At 47.5% G+C, this 24,142-nt stretch overlaps 1 protein-coding gene across 3 annotated transcripts in view; it reads left to right on the top strand.

Annotated features, from left to right (window-relative positions):
* Nucleotides 1–24,142, top strand: part of PDE10A (phosphodiesterase 10A) — a 573,119-nt gene that overhangs the window by 248,466 nt on the left and 300,511 nt on the right. For all 3 annotated transcript variants that reach the window (XM_086318697.1, XM_086318695.1, XM_086318696.1), the window contains exon 2: nt 4,671–4,805. In XM_086318697.1, coding sequence (XP_086174823.1) covers nt 4,757–4,805 — 49 coding nt within the window. In that variant the 5' untranslated portion in view covers nt 4,671–4,756. The remainder of the gene's footprint in view (nt 1–4,670; nt 4,806–24,142) is intronic.

Below are 24,142 nucleotides of genomic sequence, written 5' to 3'. Positions count from 1 at the left end.
CTCTCTTAGTTTTCTTCATGACAGAGTTCTTTCTGTCTTCACCCATCGCTTCCTTTTTCCTAAATGCACAAAGATCTGTCTTCCCTCCTTCCCTGAGGCATAATAACATCTTCCTCCTCATTCAGTTGCTCACACAGCAGCTAGGCTCTGCACCCTGACTGCTCGTCCATAAACGTGAATCCCTGTCGTCACCAGCTTCTCCTTCCCTTATTAAAGCCGAGCTCCAGGCTCCATCAGCCTAAGGCAGATCTCTTCCAGCACATTCTCCACACAGGCCTCATCCTGTCCGCTCTGCTTCGCATCTCCAAGCATCCGCTCTTCTCAGAATGCCTCCCACCTCACCTCCACGCCCTGCCCCGAGCGCTCCTGAAACTGCTTCCTGAGGCCTGGCCCTCTGAAAGCCGCTGATGGCCAGGGACAGCGCTGCTTCCACGGTCCTCACGGGGCACCGGGTCCTGCACAGCGGGACTCGCCTCTCAGCGTGCCTGCGGCTCGTGTTCCATCCTGAAACACCCCCTCTCGTGCCTTGCCCTGCTGGGTGCCTGAGCTCATTCAGAAAATAAAGGAAAACGGAGGAGCTGCTTTTGTAAAGCAGCCATGCTGTGAATTTCACAAACTGAATCGACTGTAAATAAATTGTGCATTTTACAGTTGTGGAAATTTACCACCCCGGCCTCGGTGCCCTGTTGTCGGAAAGACTCCCTGACTGTTGGTGGGTGCAGAGTGCAGGCCTGGCACCTGGGCACCTGGTTTCTGCAGTCTGGATGAGAGCATGCTCCATGGTCTTCCTGTTAGAACTCGGCTCTTCGGAGCTTTGTCCTCCGCGGGTGAAGTTACTTACTCTGTGGCTTCGTCCCTAAGCAGACGGCCTGCCATAGTCAAGGAGCCTGCGTTTCCTCAACTCCCAGGAATGGTGTAGAGAAGGGAGGGAAACCTGAGTGCTCTGGTGGAAGAGGCTAAGGCTTTTGTGCTAGTCACTCAGTCGTGTCTGACTCTTTGTGACCCCATGGACTGTAGCCCACCAGGCTCCTCTGTCCCTGGGATTCTCCAGGCACGAGTACTGGAGTGGGTTGCCATTTCCTTCTCCAGGATAAGGCGGGGTAGAAAGCAATTTGTAAGAGTAACCTGAGTTAGTACAGAGTGAAGGATACAGGTGCTGGGAAATCAGGCTGGACTCCCACAATTTCAGAATGCAGAGAGCGGCTGCCCCCAGAAGCAGCCCCCACTGTTCTAGAGCCATTGGATCATCCCTGCTTTCTGTTAGGCAGCTTTGTCTTGTCTTCTTTCTGGGCCCTGATCCATCTGGCTGGCCTTCCATGCGGCCAGGCTCTCACTCTCTGAAAGAGGCTTGGCGTGTTTACGTGTGTGTGCATGTGTGTGCACGTGTGTGTATGTGTGTGTGTGTGTGTCCTCGCTTGTCATGTCTCCCCCTTCTCCTCTTGGAATCCGATACTCCTCTGCATGTCTTTTCTCCTTTAGGAAAACGTGGTCTTTTCAGTGGCTCCAAAACACAGCCTTCCTGGAATCCGCTGAATGGTTTATTTGGAGGGAAATGCCTAAATTCGAGATTGGCTTAAATTTAGACGATCTTTATCAATGCATGTGCAGCTTCTGCTGGCTGATTGTCAAGTCTGTGTGCGGCATGTTGTTTAGGACTAATGTTTTTCATCTTATATTAAAAAACTTTAAACGCTGGTTTTCATCCATATAAAAATGGGGCTGCTTATCTCAGAAATGTTTGTCATCTGCGTCCCTCAGCCTCTCCAGGTTTGAGCACTCGGGTGCCGTTTTACGCCCTCTCAGTCTCTCTCCACTGCCCCCTGTCCTCAGGACTACCAGCCTCTGCCGCTTCAAGCCCATCCCCACCTCCGCCCTGTGCCCACAGCCCATGTGTGGGCCTGGGCCCCTGCCAAGGGCGGATCACCCTGCTGGTCTGGCCCCAGAGCTCCCAGTCTCTGCTCATCCGAGCTTTGCAGGGAAGAGCAGTTGCCCCTAGGTGCTCTGCTGACCTACCTGCTGGGCTTGGCATCACTGGAGCCCAGCGCAGCACCCTCTGTGTTCACACACACACCTTCTTATGTGCCCATCGCTTGTGTGCAGAACAGTGACTCTCTGCAGCCCCCAGCCCTGGACTGAATCCAGATGGTCACAGCAGACTCCTGAACATGTCAATCAGTGGATTGCTCTCAAGGGCCCCAGAGGCCCCCTCTGTGATCCAGTTCCTGTTTCCCCTAGTCTGACAACCAGCTTGTCTGTGCCTATAGCGCAGTCCTGGAAACTGTCCTAGCTGCAGGCAGGGAGAGTCCTGGTCAGGACAGGGAGGTGTCGCCTGCCCCCCCGTCTCAGCTTTTCAGGAGAAGGGCACCTCCTGCTGACCCGTGATGTCCTGGGTCTTAGCCACTGTCTATTCCTCTTATTTTAGAAAGAAACTTTGGCTCTGCTCTTTTAGACACATATATCATTAGAATATCCTGAAATTTTAAAGGAACATATGTGATCTATTATGGGCTTCCCAGGTGCTGCCTACCAACGCAGGAGGCATAAGAGACGTGGGTTCAATCCCTGGGTCAGGAAGATCCCCCCAAAGAAGGGCACGGCAACCCACTCCAGGATTCTTGCTTGGAGGATCTCATGGACAGAGGAGCCTGGCAGGCTGCAGTCCATGGGGTTGCAAAGAGTCGGACATGACTGACGTGACTTAGCACACACGCAAGTACGCGTGATCTATTACACCACGCAAGCCTGGAGACTGGAGGGGTCAGGAAGGCAAAGCTGGGGATGCCCCACGCCTGGCCCTGCCCTGCCTGCCGGTTCACATCGCTGCCGCCTGGTGGGCTCTCCGCATGAAAGAGGCAGTGCTCATGACCCTGCGTCGAGCCCGTAGTGTGACTCTGGTATGAGGCGTGTGATGTTACCTGTCTGTGCTGCGTGGGGATACTGAAGCTCAGACTAGGATGCTAGTCGTCCGACTCCAGCATTTGCTCCATTCTGTGTTTTCGTTTCCACACTACTCTAATTACTCAAAATGTTATGCTGGTGGTTTCACGGGTGCATACATGTATCCCGATTTATTCAAGTGCTGTGTTTAAATATGGGCAGTTTAGGTGTCAGCTATGCCTTCGTGAAGCTGTCTTAAAGTAATTCACATGTATAAATGTCTATTACATATCAGAAGTCCTCCTTTCACCAATAAAACATTCTAGAATCTGTACGTAGGACTTAAAAATTCCTTACAGTCGAGTGTTGATGATTTTTCACTTCAGACATCTGTGACCTTGGCTTTCCTGTTAGTTATTTATATGTGAAAGGTGAGAATAGCAAGCCAGAGACCCACGGACGCCGCACACACACGTCTTAATGCCTGAAGTCCTGGCTCTCCCCCGGCTCCCCTCCCTGCTGCGAACGGCACGGAGAGGGCCGGGCTGATGGCTGAAGAGGACGCCTTTGCCATGCTCCTGGGCTTGTTTGCTCCCGTGTCTCTTCGTCTTCGGCCCCCTTTGCTCCTCTCCTCAGTCCTTGCCTTTTCCCAGCGCGCAGTGCCCAGGTCTTCTGCTCGTGCTGCTCAGTGGTCCCCGCTCCTTCGTGGTCCTACGGAAGCGCTGGGCCCTGAGGTCTGGCTCCAGAAAAGTGCTCTCCAGCCTTGTTGACTACGATGGCGGTCACTGGCTCAGCTCTGGCCTGTGGAAATGCCAGGGCCGTGGGCAGCTCCCACTGGATAACTGGACCTCTGTCCCATCCCTACCACTCTGGAAAGCCATTCCGATTGCAAATGAGAGATGAACCTGCCTCTTCTAATTGATTTTCAAGAAAAGGCCAAACTGTTATTGCTAAAAATCATATTTACTGTAACAAGTTTCTTTCAACAGAAGAAGAGCTGAAGTTGCAAACTCCCCCAAGCCACTTGGTATTTTTCAAAGCCAGCAGGTTCTTAATAGAGGATGCCATTGGGACCCAGTGGTTAAAGCTGGGTGAAGGGTGAAGGGAAAGTGAAACTGTTAAGTCTCTCAGCCTCATCCAACTCTTTGTGACCCCGTGGACTGCAGCCCTCCAGGCTCCTCTGTCCATAGAATTCTCTGGGCAAGAATGCTGGAGTGGATAGCCATGCCCTTCTCCAGGGGATCTTCCCAACCTAGGGACTGAACCCACATCTCCTGCACTGCAGGCAGATTCTTTACTGTCTGAGCCACCAGGGAGTGAAAGGTACAGGGCACCTTTCCTGTCTCCCTCTCCCCAGGTACCTTATAGATGAAGTAATTCTCAGGCCAAATCCTGCAGCTGAGACAGACCTTTGTCAGGGAGTGGGCACAAAGGCACACAGAGAGTCATCTGCCTGCGGTTAGAGACTTTCAGGGAGGCCCATTCCTGGTTGTAGTGGCATGTTTCACTGGGGGGAGGGTGTGTGTGCGTGTGCTCAGTCTCTCAGTTGTGGTTGACTCTTTGCGACCCCCTGGACCATAGCCACAGGCCCCTCTGTCCTTGAAATTTTCCGGGCAAGAATACTGGAGCAGGTCGCCACGCCCTCCTCCAGGGGCTCTTCCCCACCCAGGGACAGAACCCACCTCTCTCGCGTCTCCTGTACCGGCAGGCAGACTGTATACCACTGCACACCTGGGAAGTCCCACGCCTCGCTGTTCATCGACATTAACACCGTCTCCTCTTGTTCTCTCCAGCCAGCTGCCTCCCTTTCACACTGAAGAGCGGGAGCAGAGGACCCGCTTTGCTGACCCTGAGAAGCAGGACAGACCCCCAGGAGCAGATGAGCCATGAGCCAGCGGAAGGCGGCCTGGACGCCTGCGATGCCTCAGGTACGAAGGAAGGCCTGCTGTGACGCGCCCCCTCCCCTCAGCCTGTCTCCCCCTTCTCTGAGAACCCCTCTTCATCCGAGCGGGGGCTTCGTGGACAGTGGCCAAAAAAGCTGTGCACAATTGGAAGAGAGATGGGCACGGTTGATGTTAGTGTGGTTCCCAGGAATGCAGGCAGCCTGACATGAATTTTCTAGAAAACCTGCGTGGCTTTTGGCTCTTTCACTTCCTTTTCCCGTGTTTGAAGGTCTGTTTGACCAGTATGCTTGCTCTTTATCTCTTTGATTTTAAGGTTAGGTCAGGCATGCTCTTCACTGAGTAGATAGCGTGGGTGCTGGTGCCGCAGGGACTGACAGGCGCTGAGAAGCCGTGTGGTGGGCGAGCTCGTAGCTGGGGTCTCCTAGGGAAGTGCCGGGTCCCACTGAGGAGTGAGTCCTGCGGCCTCTGGAACCCGGTGCGCCTGCGGGGGCTACGGGGGCAGGAGGCCAGGCGAGGGGGACTAGAGGCCGAGAAAGGGGAGCCTTTCCAGGAGAAAGCGAGCAGGTGACAAAGGGCCTGGAGAGTGGAGGGCAGGGCTGGGCAGCGTGGGCCCCGCGCGGACCTGTGGGAGAGCTGTTCCCAGCGGGGCCGGGCCGGGGGCTGTTGGGGGCGGGCCCAGGCAGAACGTGGGTCTGTCGGGGGGCCCAGGCAGAACGTAGGGCTGATGGGGGGCCCAGGCAGAACGTGGGGCTGTTGGGGGCGGGCCCAGGCAGAACGTGGGTCTGTCGGGGGGGCCCAGGCAGAACGTGGGGCTGACGGGGGGGCCCAGGCAGAACGTGGGGCTGACGGGGGGGCCCAGGCAGAACGTGGGGCTGACGGGGGGGCCCAGGCAGAACGTGGGGCTGACGGGGGGGCCCAGGCAGAACGTGGGGCTGATGGGGTGGGCCAAGGGCTGACAGAGTTGGGGGGGTGCCCAGGCAGAACGGTGGGCACGGAAGGCAGCAGGCGTGGAGCACTCTTGCCGTGGGGTTTGGTTCATAGAACAAGGAGGTAGGATGATAAGCTGTCAGGGAGGTGGGGTCAGAAGGGTTTGTTTACTCTTAATTTATTTTAATATGGGGCCAGGCAGAGTGACTGAACCCTCTCCGTCTCCGTAGCAAACTCTGTCATCCTCTAGCCGGGTGGAGATCGCCTCCGATCTATAGAAGTCTCCAGAGCAAGATCTATAGTTTCCCTTCAGCCTTAATCATAGGAAAAAAGCTGCTTATCCCACCAGTCAAGATGCCTCGAAGAAAAAGCAGTGCCAGCCAGCTGCAGACAGTTAGACACACACACACACACACGTGCAAAGTCAAGTCTAACGTCAAATACAAGTCCAGTGTGGAAACCAGTCACAGCGTCTTTACATTATTGGGTAGCCACTTGCCCTCTGTGGCTACTGTAATTTAAATTCATCAAAGGTCAATGGAATTAAAAATTCAGTTTCTCAATCATACCACCGCATTAGCAGTGCTCAGTGGCTGCACGTGGTGAGTGGCTACTCAGAGAAGAGTGCAGAAGCAGTCTGTTTACACAGCACATTCTGGGGGCCAGGCTGCTGAGAGTTCTCCCACAAAGGCCTGTGTGAAACAGTGAAAGTGTTAGTCGCTCAGTCAAATCCAACTCTTTGTGACCCCATGGACTGTAGCCTGCCAGGCTCCTCTATCCATGGAATTCTCTAGGCAAGAATACTGGAGTGAGTGGGTTGCCATTTCCTTTTCCAGGGGTTCTTCCCGACCCAGAGACTGAACCCAGGTCTCCTGAATTGCAGGCAGATTCTTTATCGTCTGAGCCACCAGGGAAGCCTAAGGAAAAATTAGCCTGGAAGAAGAGGAAATATTCATTGGAAAAGGGAGCAAAGCAAGCTGAAAAGGGATTTGTCAATCCTGAATGAGAAACATGGCGAAAGCCATACCATACACTGGAAGATTTGGGAGACAGGAAATCTTAGGTTGCCTGTGTGGATTGCAGAGGCGAACCCCAAATCAACAGCTACTAATACTAACCAGTTTATTGTAAGAGAAGAAAATTGAACACAAAAAGTCAGTAAAAATATAATAAAGGCAACTCCAACAATAATACTTCAACTTTTTGCTTGTAATTCAATTATTTGAAACTCAGTACAGGATGCCCTAGAAGCTGAGACTGTGTGGTGATCCACAGAGAAGCTTCCTGTCCTCCACCCTGGGGCGTCCTGAAGCACAAGGCTCATTAACACATTCCATGTGACCCGGAGGCTCAGGGAGGCTAGCTTCCTCAAAGGACGAGTGGAACGGGGGCCTCTGAGTCCGGGCTCCACGCTGTCTCTGGGACGTTGGTGGGCAGGGCCCTGGCCAGGGTCTGGGCGCCCTGAAACTTGGTTCTGAGCAGAGAGGAATGGTCTGTACAACCCTTTTTGGAGAGAATCAGCAGGGCTGGGGAGCCACTGTGCAGCCTGGGGCAACCTGGCTCAGGGGCCAGCGATCCAGCCATGGTATTTGCTCATGACATCTATAAGCACCATTTCAGCTACATTTGGGGTCAAATAGGATTTTCTGGGCTTCTGCCCCAGCAATTCCCATAATTTTAAGGCTGCTATTTCCATGGAGATATATTTCGTGTTTTAAACAATTGACTTGAAATAAACTTTAGAATTTCAGCTTTTATATGTTAGCATTCCTAGTTAGGATTACAGTGTTAGCATTTGTCAAAGGCTTAAGCAAATTCTGAACTACTTACCGTAATAGGGATAGCCCTGGGGTTAAGTCTAAGAATAGTCTCTCAACATTTTAAAACTCTTGAAAAATTTGCTTTTCTGGAATGAAATCATGTAAATTGTCATACATGAGTCTTTATTTCTCTAATGTCTTCATGGTGAATGAAAATCAGATTTTAATATTGTTTCCAAAGAATCCTTTCATCAGGTAATGAGAACTAATTCTCTACCACAGTTTCTCTCCTTTTTTTGTCATGGCTACCATGAAGCTTCTAGAAGGATGGATTGATTTAATCATAGTCTTTGAAGTTTTAACAGGAGGAAAGTTTAACACTGAGGCTAAAGAGAGTTATTGGGATCAAGTGAGAGAACAGGATGGAGGTTGGGGGGGACAGGGCCTCTGGATCTGACTCTGGTTCAAGCCCTGTTCTCAGCCAAGAAGGATGAGACACTGATCTTTGTCAGTTACCCTACATAAATAAGTATTCAGTTCAATTGTTCAACTGTGTCTGACTCTGTGTGACCCCATGGACTGCAGCACGCCAGGCTTCCCTGCCCATCACCAACTCCCAGAGCCAATTCAAACTCATGTCCATTGCGTCAGTGATGCCATCCAACAATCTCATCCTCTTTTGTCCCCTTTTCCTCCTGCCTTCAATCTTTCCCAGCATCAGGGTCTTTTCCAGTGAGTCAGTTCTTCACATCAGATGGCCAAAGTATTGGAATTTCAGCTTCAACATCAGTCCTTCCAATGAATATTCAGGACTGATTTCCTTTAGGATTGACAGGTTGGATCTCCTTGCAGTCCAAGGGACCCTCAAGAGTCTTCTCCAACACCACAGTTCAAAAGCATCAAATAAGTATTCATGTTGGGTAATTGACTGCCATCTCAAGTAGTTATCAGAGGACCAGTTGACTTGTAACAATGACAGTCTCTTTCTAGTAACCAGAATCTTCCTGTCTGTAATCCATGGAAACCTCTTTCCTGATACTGAGATGTCTAGGAAGCCAGAATAGCAGTGAGGATTTGCTTAGGGATGCAGAGTGAAGGTACAGGGCGATCGCATCCTGAAGGACGCTTCCCTAGACCATGGTAACATCACCCGGTGCACCTGCTGCCCCACTGAGAACATTGTCTGGTGACGGGGATGCTCTTGTTCTCAGACTTTTATTTTTCCCCTCCCTACTAAGCTGAGCACCACTCAAGTGGGCTTTTCTGAAACTACTGCACCATGTCAGCTGTCCATCCATCCACATCTTTCTGGATGTGTCTCTGTCACCAGTGTTAGAATGCTGTATGAGGAGGAGGATGGCCATCCCCCTGGGAGGACAGGCATCCCATTAGCTCCGCGTTCCAGGGGGACCACAGCTTGCCTGACTCTTTCTTGGGTCACCTGTGTTACTGTTCTAGTCAATCTTAACTCTTTTTGGAGGTGGGGAACTCACATGGTAAATTGAAACTCCTGAGCTTGTCAATGTTTAAATGAAGGGTTCCTCTTAGCAAATGATTAAAAAAATTTTTTTTATTTTACAGTATTGGTTTTGCTGTACATCAACATGAATCTGCCACGGCTGTACACGTGTTCCCCATCCTGAATCCCACTCCCACCTCCCTCCCCATGCCATCTCCCAGAGGAATGGTACGGGGAGGGAGGGGGGACCCCATACAAGCCCCTTGTATGTATGACCCCATACAAGCCCCAAGCATCTTGCATCCTGCATCAAACCTGGACTGGCGATTCATTTCTTATATGATATTATACATGTTTCAATGCCATTCTCCCAAAACATCCCACCCTCTCCCTCTCCCACAGACTCCAAAGACTGTTCTGTACATCTGTGTCTCTTTTGCTGTCTCACATACAGGGTTATCATTACCATCTTTCTAAATTCCATATATATGCATTAGTATACTGTATTGGTGTTTTTATTTCTGGCTTACTTCACTCTGTATAATAGGCTCCAGTTTCATCCACCTCATTAGAACTGATTCAAATGTATTCTTTTTAATGGCTGAGTAATACTCCATTGTGTATATGTACCACAGCTTTGTTATCCATTCGTCTGCTGATGGACATCTAGGTTGCTTCCATGTCCTGGCTATTATAAACAGTGCTGCGATGAAAATTGGGGTACATGTATCTCTTTCAATTCTGGTTTCCTCAGTGTGTATGCCCAGCAGTGGGATTGCTGGGTCGTATGGCAGTTCTGTTTCCAGTTTTTAAAGGAATCTCCACACTGTTCTCCATAGTGGCTGTACTAGTTTGCATTCCCACCAGCAGTGATTTTTAGTTATCATCTTAGTAATCCACAGGCAATTGTGATATTTTTAAAGTCATGAGGCATCTTTTCTAAAAACACACCCCATATTTTACCTTTTATCAAAATTGTCTAGTATGTAAATTTTAATAGCCATCTTTTATATCAAAAGATCAAAAACCAAAAACTGTGTATGAATATTTTCCAGCTGAAGGTCTACTTACTGTCAATTGTATTTGATATCACTCAATTCTATAAAACAGATTATTTGAATAAGTTCTTGAGTTCATGGACTCTGCCTCAGCACCCCAAAAAGCATTTTTTAGAAGACTACTCTGCTTTTGGCATCATGCGAGGTGCTCCGGGAACATGGTGAAGCCTAAAGCCATCTCTGTGCTTTGAAAAGTTTTCTGTTTGAAATGTTGCAAGAATTCCTGAGAAGCCACCTGCTGCAGCGTCACGATTGCACTTGCCCATGAGGACAGTAGGGTCCACAGGGAAAAGAGGACGATTGCTGAAAGGAGGTGATCTGAAAGGCAGAGTCAGAAATGAGGAGGAGAGGAAGTCCCAGACGTACGCTGTAATTGTACACTTGGTTGTGGACTGCTATCAACTGATGATGCAGTTAATTTGTTCTATTTTTCTACAGTATGACTTTTTTCCCCTTGACCAAAAATGTATGAGGGCTTCCCTAGTAGCTCAGCTGGTAAAGAATCTGCCTTCAATGCAGGAGACTCCAATTTAATTCCTGGGTTGGGAAGATCTGCTGGAGAAGGGATAGGCTGCCCACTCCAGTATTCTTAGGCTTCCCTGGTGGCTCAGCTGGTAAAGAATCCGCCTGCAATGTGGGAGACCTGGGTTCGATCCCTAGGTTGGGAAGATTCTCTGAAGAGGGAAAGGCTACCTACTCCAGTATTCTGGCCAGGAGAAGTCCATGAACAACCCAGTCGTGTTTGACTCTTTTCCACCCCATGAATAGTTCATGGGGTGGAAAAGAGTCAAACACGACTGGGTGACTTTCACTCAATCAGTCAAAACCATAAGATGATCAGGTGTATTATGTTCTTTTGTTCAGCCACAGTCAGATCTGACTCTTTGCGACCCCAGGGCCTACAGCACGCCAGGCCTCCCTGTCCATCACCATCTCCTGGAGTTTGCTCAAACTCATGTCCATTGAGTCAGTGATGCTATCTAACTATCTCATCCTCTGTTGCCCTCATCTCCTGTTGCCCTTAATCTTTCCCAGCATCAGGGTCTTTTTGAATGAGTCAGCTCTTCGCATCAGATGGCCAAAGTATTAGAGCTTCAGCTTCAGCATCAGTCCTTCCAGTGAATATTCAGGGTTGCACTTCATGGCAAATAGATGGGGAAAAAGTGGAAACAGTGACAAATTTTACTTTCTTGGGCTCCAAAAATCATTGAAGACCATGACTGCAGCACAAAATTAAAATGCTGCTCCTTGCCTGAACATCTGTGACAAAACTAGACAGCATATTAAAAAGCAGAGACATTACTTTGCCAACAAAGGTCCATCTAGTCAAAGCTGTGGTTTTTCCAGTGGTCATGTATGGATGTGAGAGTTGGACCATAAAGATGATGAGGTATATGACAGGAATGGTATTTTGTCTGTCTGTGTGGGTTTGTAGCTTTTTTTGTGTTTATGTCATTAATCTCTCACACTTCTCCAGATCTACGAAAAGGTACATTTCCTGTTCAGTGAAACCTGTCCTCAAAACCTAATTGTCAGGAATTTTTGCTGTTGATCAAATCTCATTGATTTCTGTCCCCTCTTAATGTCGGCACACTGGTGAATTCGGAGGTGTAATGGTAAGGACAGAAGCGCCTCTGAGGGGTCTGAGTGGTGACAGGATAACGTATGTCACCTCTGTGTGAACTCGTCTGGGAGGGAGCACTGGACAGGGAAGCCTTCCTGCCGCCAGCTCTCCCTGGAGCGCTCTCAGCCAGGCCCCCAGCAGACAGGCTGTGGGGATGGTGGCTGACTCATAGTTTACGCGGGTTCTCCTGGGTCTTTGCTCGCTCTCTTTCCTGACCCCACGCTACTCTCCCTTTCTTTAAAGGAGCACATGCGGGTTCCTCCAGAGCTGTTGGCATTGTGTGCCCCTGTTCAGCTGGCAGTGGGTATCGCTCAAGGACCACAGCCAACAACGCCCACAGTGTTTGCTGGCCCAGAGCCTGAGAACTTGAGCCCGTTCCCAAACGTATACAGAATTTCTCTGTTAGGGACAACTCACCGTCGTGTGTGATGCTGCCGCAGCTGGGTTTACCCCCTCCTTGGTGAACACGTGTGAATACGTTTGGGGGTGTGTGCAGCTGCCTGGGAAGATGTGTGGAGAAAGGAAATGCTTAGAGGCTGTGTTCCCCATGGTTTGACAACTCCAGTGGCTGACTGTTGCTTCCATTCTTCCTGGCAAGCTGACTCTCTGACTTGCGAAGTCACATCCTTACTGCTGAGGGACTGGCCACCTCCACTTCTTCTCAGGGAATCTCAGGGGGTGTGAAAAGAAGCAGAGACAGGCTGGCTGTCCCTGGTCAGCTTCTCAGCCCCACGCTGTCCACGGGCCTATGGTGAGGGTTGCTGTTGGGAAGGACTGGTGATTAGGAGGTGCTGAAGAGGCAGGATGGAGGTGGAAGATGGGAAGCCCCAGAGAAGGTCAGGTCACGTTTTCTTGCCTCTGGCCTAAGACCAAGATTTACAGAATGAACAGCAAGGTACAGCATGGTCTTTGGAGTAATTTAGCAAATTGGACAGAGTTTCTGAGCTCTCAGATGAGTAATATTTTTTATCGTTATTCTTGGAAGATAGCCTCAGCTGCATTTCCACGTTCCTTAACTTCAGATCTATGACTTTTGAACTTACTGTTGAAGGCCCTGAGCTGGCAGACAGTCTCTGCCATGTGTTGCTTCCTTGAAACTCACGGCGGGGGCAGAGAGCTCACAGGGAGTGAGCACAGAAGGAGCCCAGCTGCGTCTTTATCTTTGTATGGTGTTGCCCCCAAAACCTCTTACAGCTCTAAACCTGGCAAAGCGAGGCCATGTTTTTGCTCCCCCTCGCCATCCCTGGAGGAGGCTAACGTGACAGTTGCATCAACCTCCCCTCCTGACGGCAGAGCCCTTCTTAGGAAAGGCTGGACCACTCGCCGGTGTGACACGGTGTGAGACTGTGACATGGTGTGAGATGGTGTGACACAGTGTGAGACTGTGACACGGTGTAAGATGGTGTGACACTGTGTGTGTGAGATGGTGTGACAAAGTGTGTGTGAGATGGTGTGACACTGTGTACTGTGTGTGTAATATGGTGTGACACGGTGTGAGATGGTGTGACACGGTGTGAGACTGTGACATGGTGTGAGATGGTGTGACACTTTGTGAGATAGTGTGACACTGCGTACTGTGTGTGTAATATGGTGTGAGACAGTGTGAGATGGTGTGACACAGTGTGTGTGAGACAGTGTGACATGGTGTAAGATGGTGTGACACTATGAGATGGTGTGACACAGTGTGAGTGTGAGATGGTGTGACACTGTGTATGTGAGATGGTGTGAGACAGTGTGACATTGTGTGTGAGATGTTGTGAGATGGTGTAACATTGTGTGTGAGACAGTGTGACACTGTGTGTGTGAGACGGTGTGACACTGTGTGTGTGAGATGGTGTGACATGGTGTGAGACTGTGACATGGTGTAAGATGGTGTGGCACTGTGTGTGTGAGATGGTGTGGCACTGTGTACTGTGTAATATGGTGTGAGACAGTGTGAGATGGTGTGACATGGTGTGAGACAGTGTGACATTGTGTGAGATCGTATGACACTGTGTGTGAGATGGTGTGACACAATGTGCAATGGTGTGACACTGTGTACTGTGTGTGTAGTATGGTGTGACAGTGCGAGATGGTGTGACACAGTGATCCCAGAGTCTGCACTACTGGAACCGGCGTGGGGAGTGGCTGCAGTCCTGCCTTACTGAAATAATTATTCACAGGTTTATACAGCCCCGGGACCCGAGGTGTGCAACACGACACGCCCTTCCCTTCCCCACCCGTGCTGTCCTGCGTGAGCGGCGTGCGTGCCTTTGCCTCTGAGAGGCGCTGTCCAACTCTTTTGCTCAGGCGGTCTCGGGGTGGCGGGCTGGGTGGCGAGCGCCGGGCCTCCGCGCGCCTTCCGGAGGCCATGGGTTCTCCCTGGCCTGCTCCTCGTCAGCAGTGGCCTTTCCCAGGGCAAATCCTGCTTCTGCGCGCCGTCGTCTTGTGTAATACGAGTATCAGAGCCCCTGTGTTCCTCTGGTTCTAGCAGATTAGATAGAGAGCGTGAGTGACTGTAACGAGCCGTGCTTGCTGCTCGGATGACGTGGGAGGCCCGAGCCGGCTGCCAGCCCGGCTTCCTGCGCCCACAGCGGGCCGCCTTTGTCCAGCCCCGCTCCCCGCCCCCTTGAGTCGTGCACTGCTTCTTTGCTTAGCACACGCCTGAGTGTGCCACGTGCTGCCACTCCCGCCTCGAGCTTGTTGATCCTGACGGTCTGCTTCTTGGCGCTCAGGTGTCTGCCGTGCTGCGGAGCATCCCTGTGCGGGCCTGTATCTGCACGTGTCCCAACGGCAGTGCCGCCCCAGCTGTCGCTGTGGAAGGATGCTGCCGGCCTGTCCCGAGATTAGACTCAAGCCCTTCGGGGCGGCTCTGAGGTCCTTCCTCAGGCAGAAAGCTCATTGACGTCAGCTCCCGGGGAGCATGGTCTGGCCTTTTTGTCAGTTAAAAGTGCTTGCTTTCAGAAGGAGACAAAGGGCTGGGTGTTTTTAGAAAATTCGGTCTAACAAGTGCACCTGTTCTCTGCCTTGCGGGGTTTTCCCTTTGCCCTTTATCTCTCACGGAGTTTACCCTTAAGCCGACTCTGTGTCTCAGGGTCTGTCCTGACCCTCACCCTGAGGAAGCTCCATCCTTCGGGGGCTCAGACAGTGTTCGCCTCCTGAAGGAAGGATCGATGCCCTCCAGCAGGTGGTTCCACCTTCTGCAGGCCCTCCTGTCTTGCCCCTGAGGCTGCAGCACCCAGAGCCACAGCGCCCAGGGTCCCCCGGCAGCCCCTTTGTAGCACGTGAGGGTCCCTCCACTGCCGTAACTCTCTTCCCTTAGTTCATCAAGCAAGTCATTCTTTGAAGACACATCTCAAGCCTGTATAGTCTTCCCCATGCTGCTGCTAAGTCGCTTCAGTCGTGTCCGACTCTGTGCGACCCCATAGACGGCAGCCCACCAGGCTCCCCCGTCCCTGGGATTCTCCAGGCAAGAACACTGGAGTGGGTTGCCATTTCCTTCTCCAGTGCATGAAAGTGAAAAGTGAAAGTGAAGTCGCTTAGTCATGTCCGATTCTTCACGACCCCTTGGACTGTAGCCCACCAGGCTCCTCCATCCATGGGATGGGATTTTCCAGGCAAGAGTACTGGAGTGGGGTGCCATTGCCTTCTCCAGTCTTCCCCATACCTCACTCCAAACACGCACATTCTCCAGGAAGAGTTGATGGTCCTCCCTTCCAGGTACCAGCGTATCTTGTCCTCTCACCTCGTGGTATTCTGAGACTATTTACGTCTGCCTCCTCTCCAGACCGACTCTCCTGAGGGCAGAAGCCACCTTATGTACTCGCACACTCCAGCGTTCTCGCCTGGAGAATCCCACTGACAGAGGAGCCCGGCGGGCTACAGTCCATGGGGTCGCAAGAGTCAGACACTGCTAAGCAACTGCACCGCCACCACCGTATGGGAACATGTTAGGAAGTCAACAGAACGGTTTTTGTGGAATCGCGGAAGATGGCACGCTCTCAGCTGGGACTGGAGTGGAGCTGCCAGGGTCAGCATTCACGGAGCCCTCCTCTCACAGTTGAGAGCCCAGCGAGAATGGCCTGCTGTGTGGCTGGGGTTCTGGTTCTGCACACAAGCCGAGGACAGAGGGCGCTCACCTGTGGACAGCACGGAGACCCCCGAGACCGAGCGGGTGGTGGGCCTCAGCAGAGCTGAGGGCGGCCCTTCTGCAGGCGCTCTGGTTTTCTCAGGAATTCGCACCCAGGCATCTGAAGCCAGGGCCTTTTGTGCCAACAAAATATCATCCTTCGGTCTATCTATAGAGCTGGAGCATGCTTCATAACTGATGTTTATTCTGTATGTGCAAGGCATTTAACTGAGGTACCGTTATCTGTGAGACGCAAGAGAATCTGATATTACAAGTAGGACCTCTGACTTTGTTCTCCCAATTGTAATACTGACAGAATGCAGATATCAGACACTGAATATCTTAGTTTCCCAGCCAGGGCTGCTGACGACCCTGCATAGATAAACCCTTCAGATGTCTCACTTTCTCTCATTGGTACTACCTGTAAAATCATCTGCATGATAACTTTATCTTCTGTTTAAGAAAAAAAAAAGTCATGTAAACGTTAAATTGTACCTTTTTCCTTAGAGTTTGTCCTAAGGGGACAAGAAACCTAGTAAGTTGCGGAATGTATGTGTTGCTCTGACACCAGAGATAAGCTGCTGCTGAAATACTTCCAGCGGTGGTACACTCAGCAAAAACTCTTATGGCTGGCACTTGGAAGATGAAATTTCATTCCAATCACAATGATCCTGCAGCATTATCTTTAGAAAAGTAGGTATAAAGCTGCATAGGATGACCCATGTAACCTGCAGCAAAAGTTACTTTAAATTCAAATCTGATCTTCCAAATTCTCTTCTGTCCCCATTTGACACAATATAATGAATAGCATTTTAATCCCCGCCCAGTTCTCTAATATTCTGTGTGATGTTACCTGCAAAAGGTAAAGAAGGACACGCTGTGTCTGTGCTCATGCTGGGAGACACTAAGAGAAGTGATATTTAAACAACAGCAGCAGCAGCAGCTTTCCTGAGGTATCATTTGCTCATTTGAAGCCTGCAATTAGATGGTTTGGGGTATATTCATAGATCCGTGCAGCCGTCACCGCAGTCAGTTTTGGAACATCTTTGTTACTTCAGGATGGAACTGCACGCCCTTTAGCTCCCAGCCCCTGCCCGTGGCTCCGCCGCCCTCGCGTGTCCCTAAGCAGCCCAGCTCTCTGTCCCTACTGCTCTGACTTCTGTAGGAGGGGCTCGCGTGGTGCACGGTCTTTTGTGGCTGGCTTCTTTCACGCAGCGTAATGTCCTCAAGCTTTGTCCATGTTGTACCGTGTGTAGAAAGTGCCTCGCTCATTTCTGTGGACAAATACTATTCCATTTGATGGACATACCACATTTTGTCTCTCCACTCTCTGGTGGGTGGACATTCGGATTATTTTCACCTTTTGGCTATTGCTGGTAATGCTGTTTTAAACATGTGTGCTTTGTTGATCTTCTCTGTTGTTTTTGTGTCCTTATCATTAATTTCTGCTCTTATAATCTGTATAATTTCCTTCCTTCTGCTTGCTTTGTTTAGTTTGCAGTGTCTTTTTCAGTGTCGTAAAGTGGAAGGATAGGTTATTGATTTGTGATCTTTCTGCTTTATTAACAAAGGCGTTTGCAGCTCTGTGTTCCCACCCAAGCACTGCTTTAGCTGCATTCTGTAAATTCTGTTATGCTGTCTTCATTTTCATTCATCTAAAAGTATTTTCTGGTGCCCTTTTTAGTTCTTCTTTGACCCACTGGTTGTTGAGTGTTGCTTAATTTTCATTTATTTTTGACTTTTCCAGATCTCCATGTTGTTGATTCTTAATTTTATTGCACTGTGACCAGAGAACATACTTCCTATTACTTTTATCTTTGTTAACTCGTTAAGGTCGTTTTATGCTCTAGCATCTGGTCTGTCCTGGAGAATCTGCTGTGTGCTCTCGAGAAGAACGTGTCCCGCTGCTGGTACGTGGAGTGTCCCATGTTGCACGTGTCTTCTCGTTCCTTCTTGATCGTCTGCCTCATTGTAAATCGGGGTATTGAAACCTCTCTTACTGTTGAATTGTCCTTTTCCCTCTTAAATTATGTCAGTTTTTGCTTCATATATTTCAGTGCTATGATGTTAAGTGCATGTATCTTTGTTATATCTTCCAGATGGATTCACCTTTTTATCATTATGCAATAGCCCTATTTATCTCTAGTAACATATATTTTGTTTTAAATTCTGTTTTGCCTGATACTAGTTACTCCAGCTTTCCTGTGGGTACTATTTTCCTGATAATATCTTTTTCATCTTTTTACTTTAAACCTATTTATATCTTTCAATTTAAAGTACATCTTCAGTAGATAATGAAGAGTTTTTAATCGTCTGACAATTTCTGCCTTTTAGTTGGATTGTTCAACCTATTTACATTTAATGTTATTATTAATATAGTTGAATTTTTAAATTTTTTATTTTATATTGGAGTATAGTTGATGAACAATGTTGTGTTAGTTGTAGTTGGATTTAAGTCTGCTGTTTTACTTTTGTCCCTGTGTATCTCGTTTAGAGATATATCTCATTTTTGTTTCTGTGTTTTTCCTTCACTGATTTCTTTGGCCTTGCATAATATTTTCTAAGGTAACATTTTAATCTCACGGTAACATTTTAATCTCATTAATGACTTTTTCATTCTATTTTTTCTTTCTGATTGCAAACCGCTCTCACCTTCTATTGTATCAGGCCGCTTCTTACATTTGTGATTATAGATAGTTTTCTCTCCATAGGGCCCCAGTTCAGGTTCCTTGCTTTTTCCTTAGGTAGTAGCCCTTATTAGGGTTATTTATCCCAATTTTAATGTTTTTATAACACTGGGGAAGGGACTAGAATTTAGGGCTTAACCTAAGTGTTTCACTAGAGACAGAAGAGATTGCTAGCTGAGCCAAGGAGTCCCTGCTTTACCTGCCTGTTCAAATAGCGGTTCCTTGAACAACTAGTATTATTGCTGAATAATCTCCCTGGTGTTCATTCATAGCTCTTAAAATTCAGTTGGGAAGAATTCCCTGGCAGTCTTGTGGTTAGGATTCCATGCTTCCACTGCAGGGGACATAGGTTTCATCTTTGATGGCAAACAGATCCCACAAGCCAAAAAAATAAAGTTGTAGTTAAGCACTAAGGAAATATGTTTCTGTTTGTTTGTTTTATTTAATAATAGGAAGTCGGTATGTTGAAGGAAAAGGAAGGATTCGCTTCATGAGGTTAATTCTACAAAGCCAAGCCTGAGGCATAAAATAATTCTCTGAGGTGCTATTATTAGGACGATGGATAGGAACCAGTACTCACTACTCCTAGGAATGGTGATTGAGTTCAGTTCAGTTCAGTTTAGTCGCTTAATCATGTCTGACTCTTTGTGACCCCATGAATCTCAGCACGCCAGGCCTCCCGGTCCATCACCAACTCCCGGAGTTCACTTTAACTCATGTCCATTGAGTCGGTGATGCCATCCAGCCATCTCATCCTCTGTCGTCCCCTTCTCCTCCTGCCCCCAATCCCTCCCAGCATCAGAGTCTTTTCCAGTGAGTCAACTCTGCACATGAGGTGGACAAAGTACTGGAGTTTCAGCTTTAGCATCATTCCTTCCAATGAACACCCAGGACTGGTCTCCTTTAGGATGGACTGGTTGGATCTCCTTGCAGTCCAAGGGACTCTCAAGAGTCTTCTCCAACACCACAGTTCAAAAGCATCAATTCTTCGGTGCTCAGCTTTCTTGACAGTCCAACTCTCACATCCATACATGACCACTGGAAAAACCATAGCCTTGACTAGACGGACCTTTGTTGGCAAAGTAATGTCTCTGCTCTTTAATAGACTGTCTAGGTTGGTCATAACTTGCCTTCCAAGGAGTAAGTGTCTTTTAATTTCATGGCTGCAGTCACTATCTGCAGTGATTTTGGAGCCCAGAAAAAAGTCTGCCACTATTTCCACTGTTTCTCCATCTATTTGCCATGAAGTGATGGGACCAGATGCCATGATCTTCGTTTTCTGAATGTTGAGCTTTAAGCCAACTTTTTTTACTCTCCTCTTTCACTTTCATCAAGAGGGTCTTTAGTTCCTCTTCACTTTCTGCCATAAGGGTGGTGTCATCTGCATATCTGAGGTTATTGATATTTCTCCCAACAATCTTGATTCCAGCTTGTGCTTCTTCCAGCCCAGCGTTTCTCATGATGTACTCTGCATATAAGTTAAATAAGCAGGGTGACAATATACAGCCTTGACATACTCCTTTTCCTATTTGGAACCAGTCTGTTGTTCCATGTCCAGTTCTAACTGTTGCTTCCTGACCTGCATATAGGTTTCTCAAGAGGCAGCTCAGGTGGCCTGGTATTCCCATCTCTTTCAGAATTTTCCACAGTTGATTGTGATCCACACAGTCAAAGGCTTTGGCATAGTCAACAAAACAGAAATAGATGTTTTTCTGGAACTCTCTTGCTTTTTCCGTGATCCAGCAGATGTTGGCAATTTGATCTCTGTTTCCTCTGCCTTTTCTAGAACCAGCATGAACATCTGGAAGTTCACGGTTCCCATATTGCTGAAGTCTGGCTTGGAGAATTTTGAGCATTACTTTACTAATGTGTGAGATGAGTGCAATTGTGTGGTAGTTTGAGCATTGTTTGGCATTGCCTTTCTTTGGGATTGGAATGAAAACTGACCTTTTCCAGTCCTGTGGCCACTGCTGAGTTTTCCAAATTTGCTGGCATAATGAGTGCAGCACTTTCACAGCATCATCTTTCAGGATTTGAAATAGCTCCACTGGAATTCCATCACCTCCACTAGCTTTGTTCCTAGTAATGCTTTCTAAGGCCCACTTGACTTCACATTCCAGAATGTTTGGCTCTGGGTGAGTGATCACACCATCGTGATTATCTCCGTCGTGAAGATCTCTTTTGTACAGTTCTTCTGTGTATTCTTGCCACATTCTTAATATCTTCTGCTTCTGTTAGGTCCATACCATTTCTGTCCTTTCTCGAGCCCATCTTTGCATGAAATGTTCCCCTGGTATCTCTAATTTTCTTGAAGAGATCTCTAGTCTTTCCCATTCTGTTGTTTTCCTCTATTTCTTTACATTGATTGCTGAGGAAGGCTTTCTTATCTCTCCTTGCTATTCTTTGGAACTCTGCATTCAGATGCTTATATCTTTCCTTTTCTCCTTTGCTTTGCGCTTTGCTTCTTTTCACAGCTATTTGTAAGGCCTCCCCAGACAGCCATTTTGCTTTTTTGCATTTCTTTTCCATGGGGATGGTCATGATCCCTGTCTCCTGTACAATGTCATGAACCTCCATCCATAGTTCATCAGGCACTCTATCAGATCTAGTCCCTTAAATCTATTTCTCACTTCCACTGTATAATCATAAGGGATTGATTTAGGTCATACCTGAATGGTCTAGTGGTTTTCCGTACTTTCTTCAATTTAAGTCTGAATTTGGCAATAAGGAGCTCATGATCTGAGCCACAGTCAGCTGCCGGTCTTGTTTTTGCTGATTGTATAGAGCTTCTCCATCTTTGGCTGCAAAGAATATAATCAGTCTGATTTCAGTGTTGACCGTCTAGTGATGTCCATGTGTAGAGTCTTCTCTTGTGTTGTTGGAAGAGGGTGTTTGCTATGACCAGTGTGTTCTCTTGGCAAAACTGTGTTAGCTTTTGCCCTGCTTCATTCCGTATTCCAAGGCCAAAGTTGCCTGTTACCCCAGGTGTTTCTTGACTTCCTACTTTTGCATTCCAGTCCCCCATAATGAAAAGGACATCTTTTTTGGGTGTTAGTTCTAAAAGGTCTTGTAGGTCTTCATAGAACCATTCAACTTCAGCTTCTTCAGCATTACTGGTTGGGGCATAGACTTGGATTATGGTGATATTGAATGGTTTGCCTTGGAAACGGATAGAGATCATTCTGTCGTAAGACTGGAAAAATTTCATCTTTACCCTGTAGTTACAATTAATTTTTTTTATTATGGGTAAAATACCCATAGCATAAAAGTTACCATCTAAATCATTTAAACTAATATTCTGTTTTATGTATGTACCATAATTTGTTGATCCATTCATCCACCGGCAAACACTTGGGTCGTTTCCACCTTTTGTCCATTGTGAATAAAGTTGCTGAGAATATCAGAGCATAAGTATGTTTCAGTCCCTGCTTTCACTTCTTTTGGGTATAAACACAGAGGTAGAACTGCTTAAAGTTTGAGAAGTTGCCATTGCGCTTTTTCATAATGGCTGCATCATTTTACATTTCCATCAGCCACCAACTAACAAAGGTTCCAGTTTCTCCACATCCTTGTTATTTTCGTTTGTTGTGTTTTATTTTGGTTTTTTGATAAGAGTCATCCAATTTGTGAATTGGCCACTGTATTTTTGAGTTATTTTTTAGTGGTTGCTCTAAGGCCTGCCATATATATCTTGACATATTAGAAGCAGCTTCAGATTTATACTAGCTCAAGTCCAGTGATGGGGTCTTTGTTGTTCAGCCCCTCAGTCATGTCTGACTCTTTCACGACCCCATGGACCGTAGCCCACCAGGTTTCTCTGTCCATGGAATCCTCCAGGCCGGAATACTGGAGTGGGTTACCATTCCCTTCTCCAGAGGATCTTCACAACTCAGAGACTGAACTCTCATCTCCTGCTTGGCAGGCAAATTCTTTATCACTGAGCTGTGTAGACGAAGGTCCATATAGTCAAAGCTATGATTTTTCCAGTAGTCACATGTGATGTGAGAGTTGGTTTGTAATGAAGGCTGAGCACTGAAGAACTGATGCTTGCAAACTGTGGTGCTAGAGAAGACTCTTGAGAGTCCCTTGGACTGCAAGGAGATCAAATTAGGCAATCCTAAAAGGAATCAACCCTGAATATTCACTAGAAGGACTGATGCTGAAACTCTAATACTTTGGCCACCTGATCCAAAGAGCCAACTCATTGGAAAAGACCTTGATGCTGGGAAAGATTGAAGGTGGGAGGAGAAAGGGGTGACAGAGGATGAGATGCTTGGATGGCATCACCGACTCAATGGACATGAATTAGAGCAAACTTGGGGAGAAAGTGGAGGACAGAGAGCCTGGTGAGCTACAGTCTATGGAATCTCAAAGAGTCAGACACGACTGAGCAGCTGAACCAGTCCAGTGAGATATAGAAGTGCTGCTAGTATTACTATACAGCCCTATTGCTTTCCCCCCTTCTGATGGTATTACTGTTTTACACATTAAGTTTATTATAATACAAATCCAACAGTATATTTTCTTACAATATATTTTCGTAATTATTCCTTTACCATCTGCCACCATTTCCGTAGCAATTACAGCCTTGTCCCCACCCACTTCCCTTGTGCTGTTATTGGCAGATACACTATAGTTCTATCACATTTCTTATGTTATAGGACCAAAAAATATAATACAGCCATTACTTTATATAGTTATTTTTATATAGTAGCTTTTTTAGTGAGTTATGAATCAGAAAAAAACATGCAGTTAGAGTGTTTTTTGTAACTATTTCTGCTAGTGGTCTTTACTCATGTGTATTAGAATTATAATCTTGAGGCTAAAAAACTCCGTTAATATTTTTTGTAAAACAAGTTTTCTAGCAGCAAGTTATTTCAGTTTTTGCTTTGGGAAGTTCTTTATTTCCCCTTCATTTTTGAGGTGTATCTTTGCTGTGTACAGACTTCTTTGCTGACAGGGTTTTTTTCCTTTGAGCACTTCAGATGTGTTTTTGGCTGCCTTCTGACTTGTTGTTTCTCCTGAGAAGTGAGCTTTTAACTTTGTTGTGGTTGCTTTTAATGCACATTCATTTTCTCTTGCTTTTTTCAAGGTTTTCTCCTGTCTTCACCATTCAGTATTTTTACAATGATGTGTCTATTTGTGGGTCTTTCTTTCGAGTTGATCACGTTTGAAGTTCATTCAGCTTCCTAGGTGTGTAGGCTATCGGTCATAGTTTTTCAGTGAATTGGAGAAGTTTGAGGCATTATTTATTTGAAGACTTCTTTTTTCTCTGTCCTTTTGGTACTTATATTATGTGTAGGTTAGTACATTTAATGGTACTCCACTTTTCTGTAAAGTTCTGTTCCTTTTTTTTTCTCTCTCTCTTTTCAAACTCTGTCAAACTTTCTTCAAGTCTGCTAATTCTTTCTTCTGCCAGTCTGCATCTACTGTTGAGCTCCCCTAGTTTTTTTTGGCTGGGCCACACAGCATGCCTTAGTTCCCCGACCAGGGATGGAACCCACATCCCCTACGTTGGAAGCACAGTGTCTTAATGACTGGACTGCCAGGGAAGTACCTAGTCAATTTTTCATTGCACTTTTGAACTTGACAATTTCCATCTGGTTCTTTTTTTATACATTTCTCTTTATTTCCTGATATTGTCTATTTGATGTGACATTGTCATTACGCCTTCTTTTACTTCTTTAATCATGGTTTCTTTTAGTTCTGTGAACATATTTATAATGACTACTTTGGTA

This window comes from Bos grunniens, chromosome 9 (genome assembly GCF_055505025.1).
Source record: "Bos grunniens cultivar Pamir isolate PY7600 chromosome 9, Bosgru_T2T1.0, whole genome shotgun sequence".
Lineage (NCBI taxonomy): Eukaryota > Metazoa > Chordata > Mammalia > Artiodactyla > Bovidae > Bos > Bos grunniens.
This window is presented reverse-complemented; position numbering and strand designations above follow the sequence as displayed.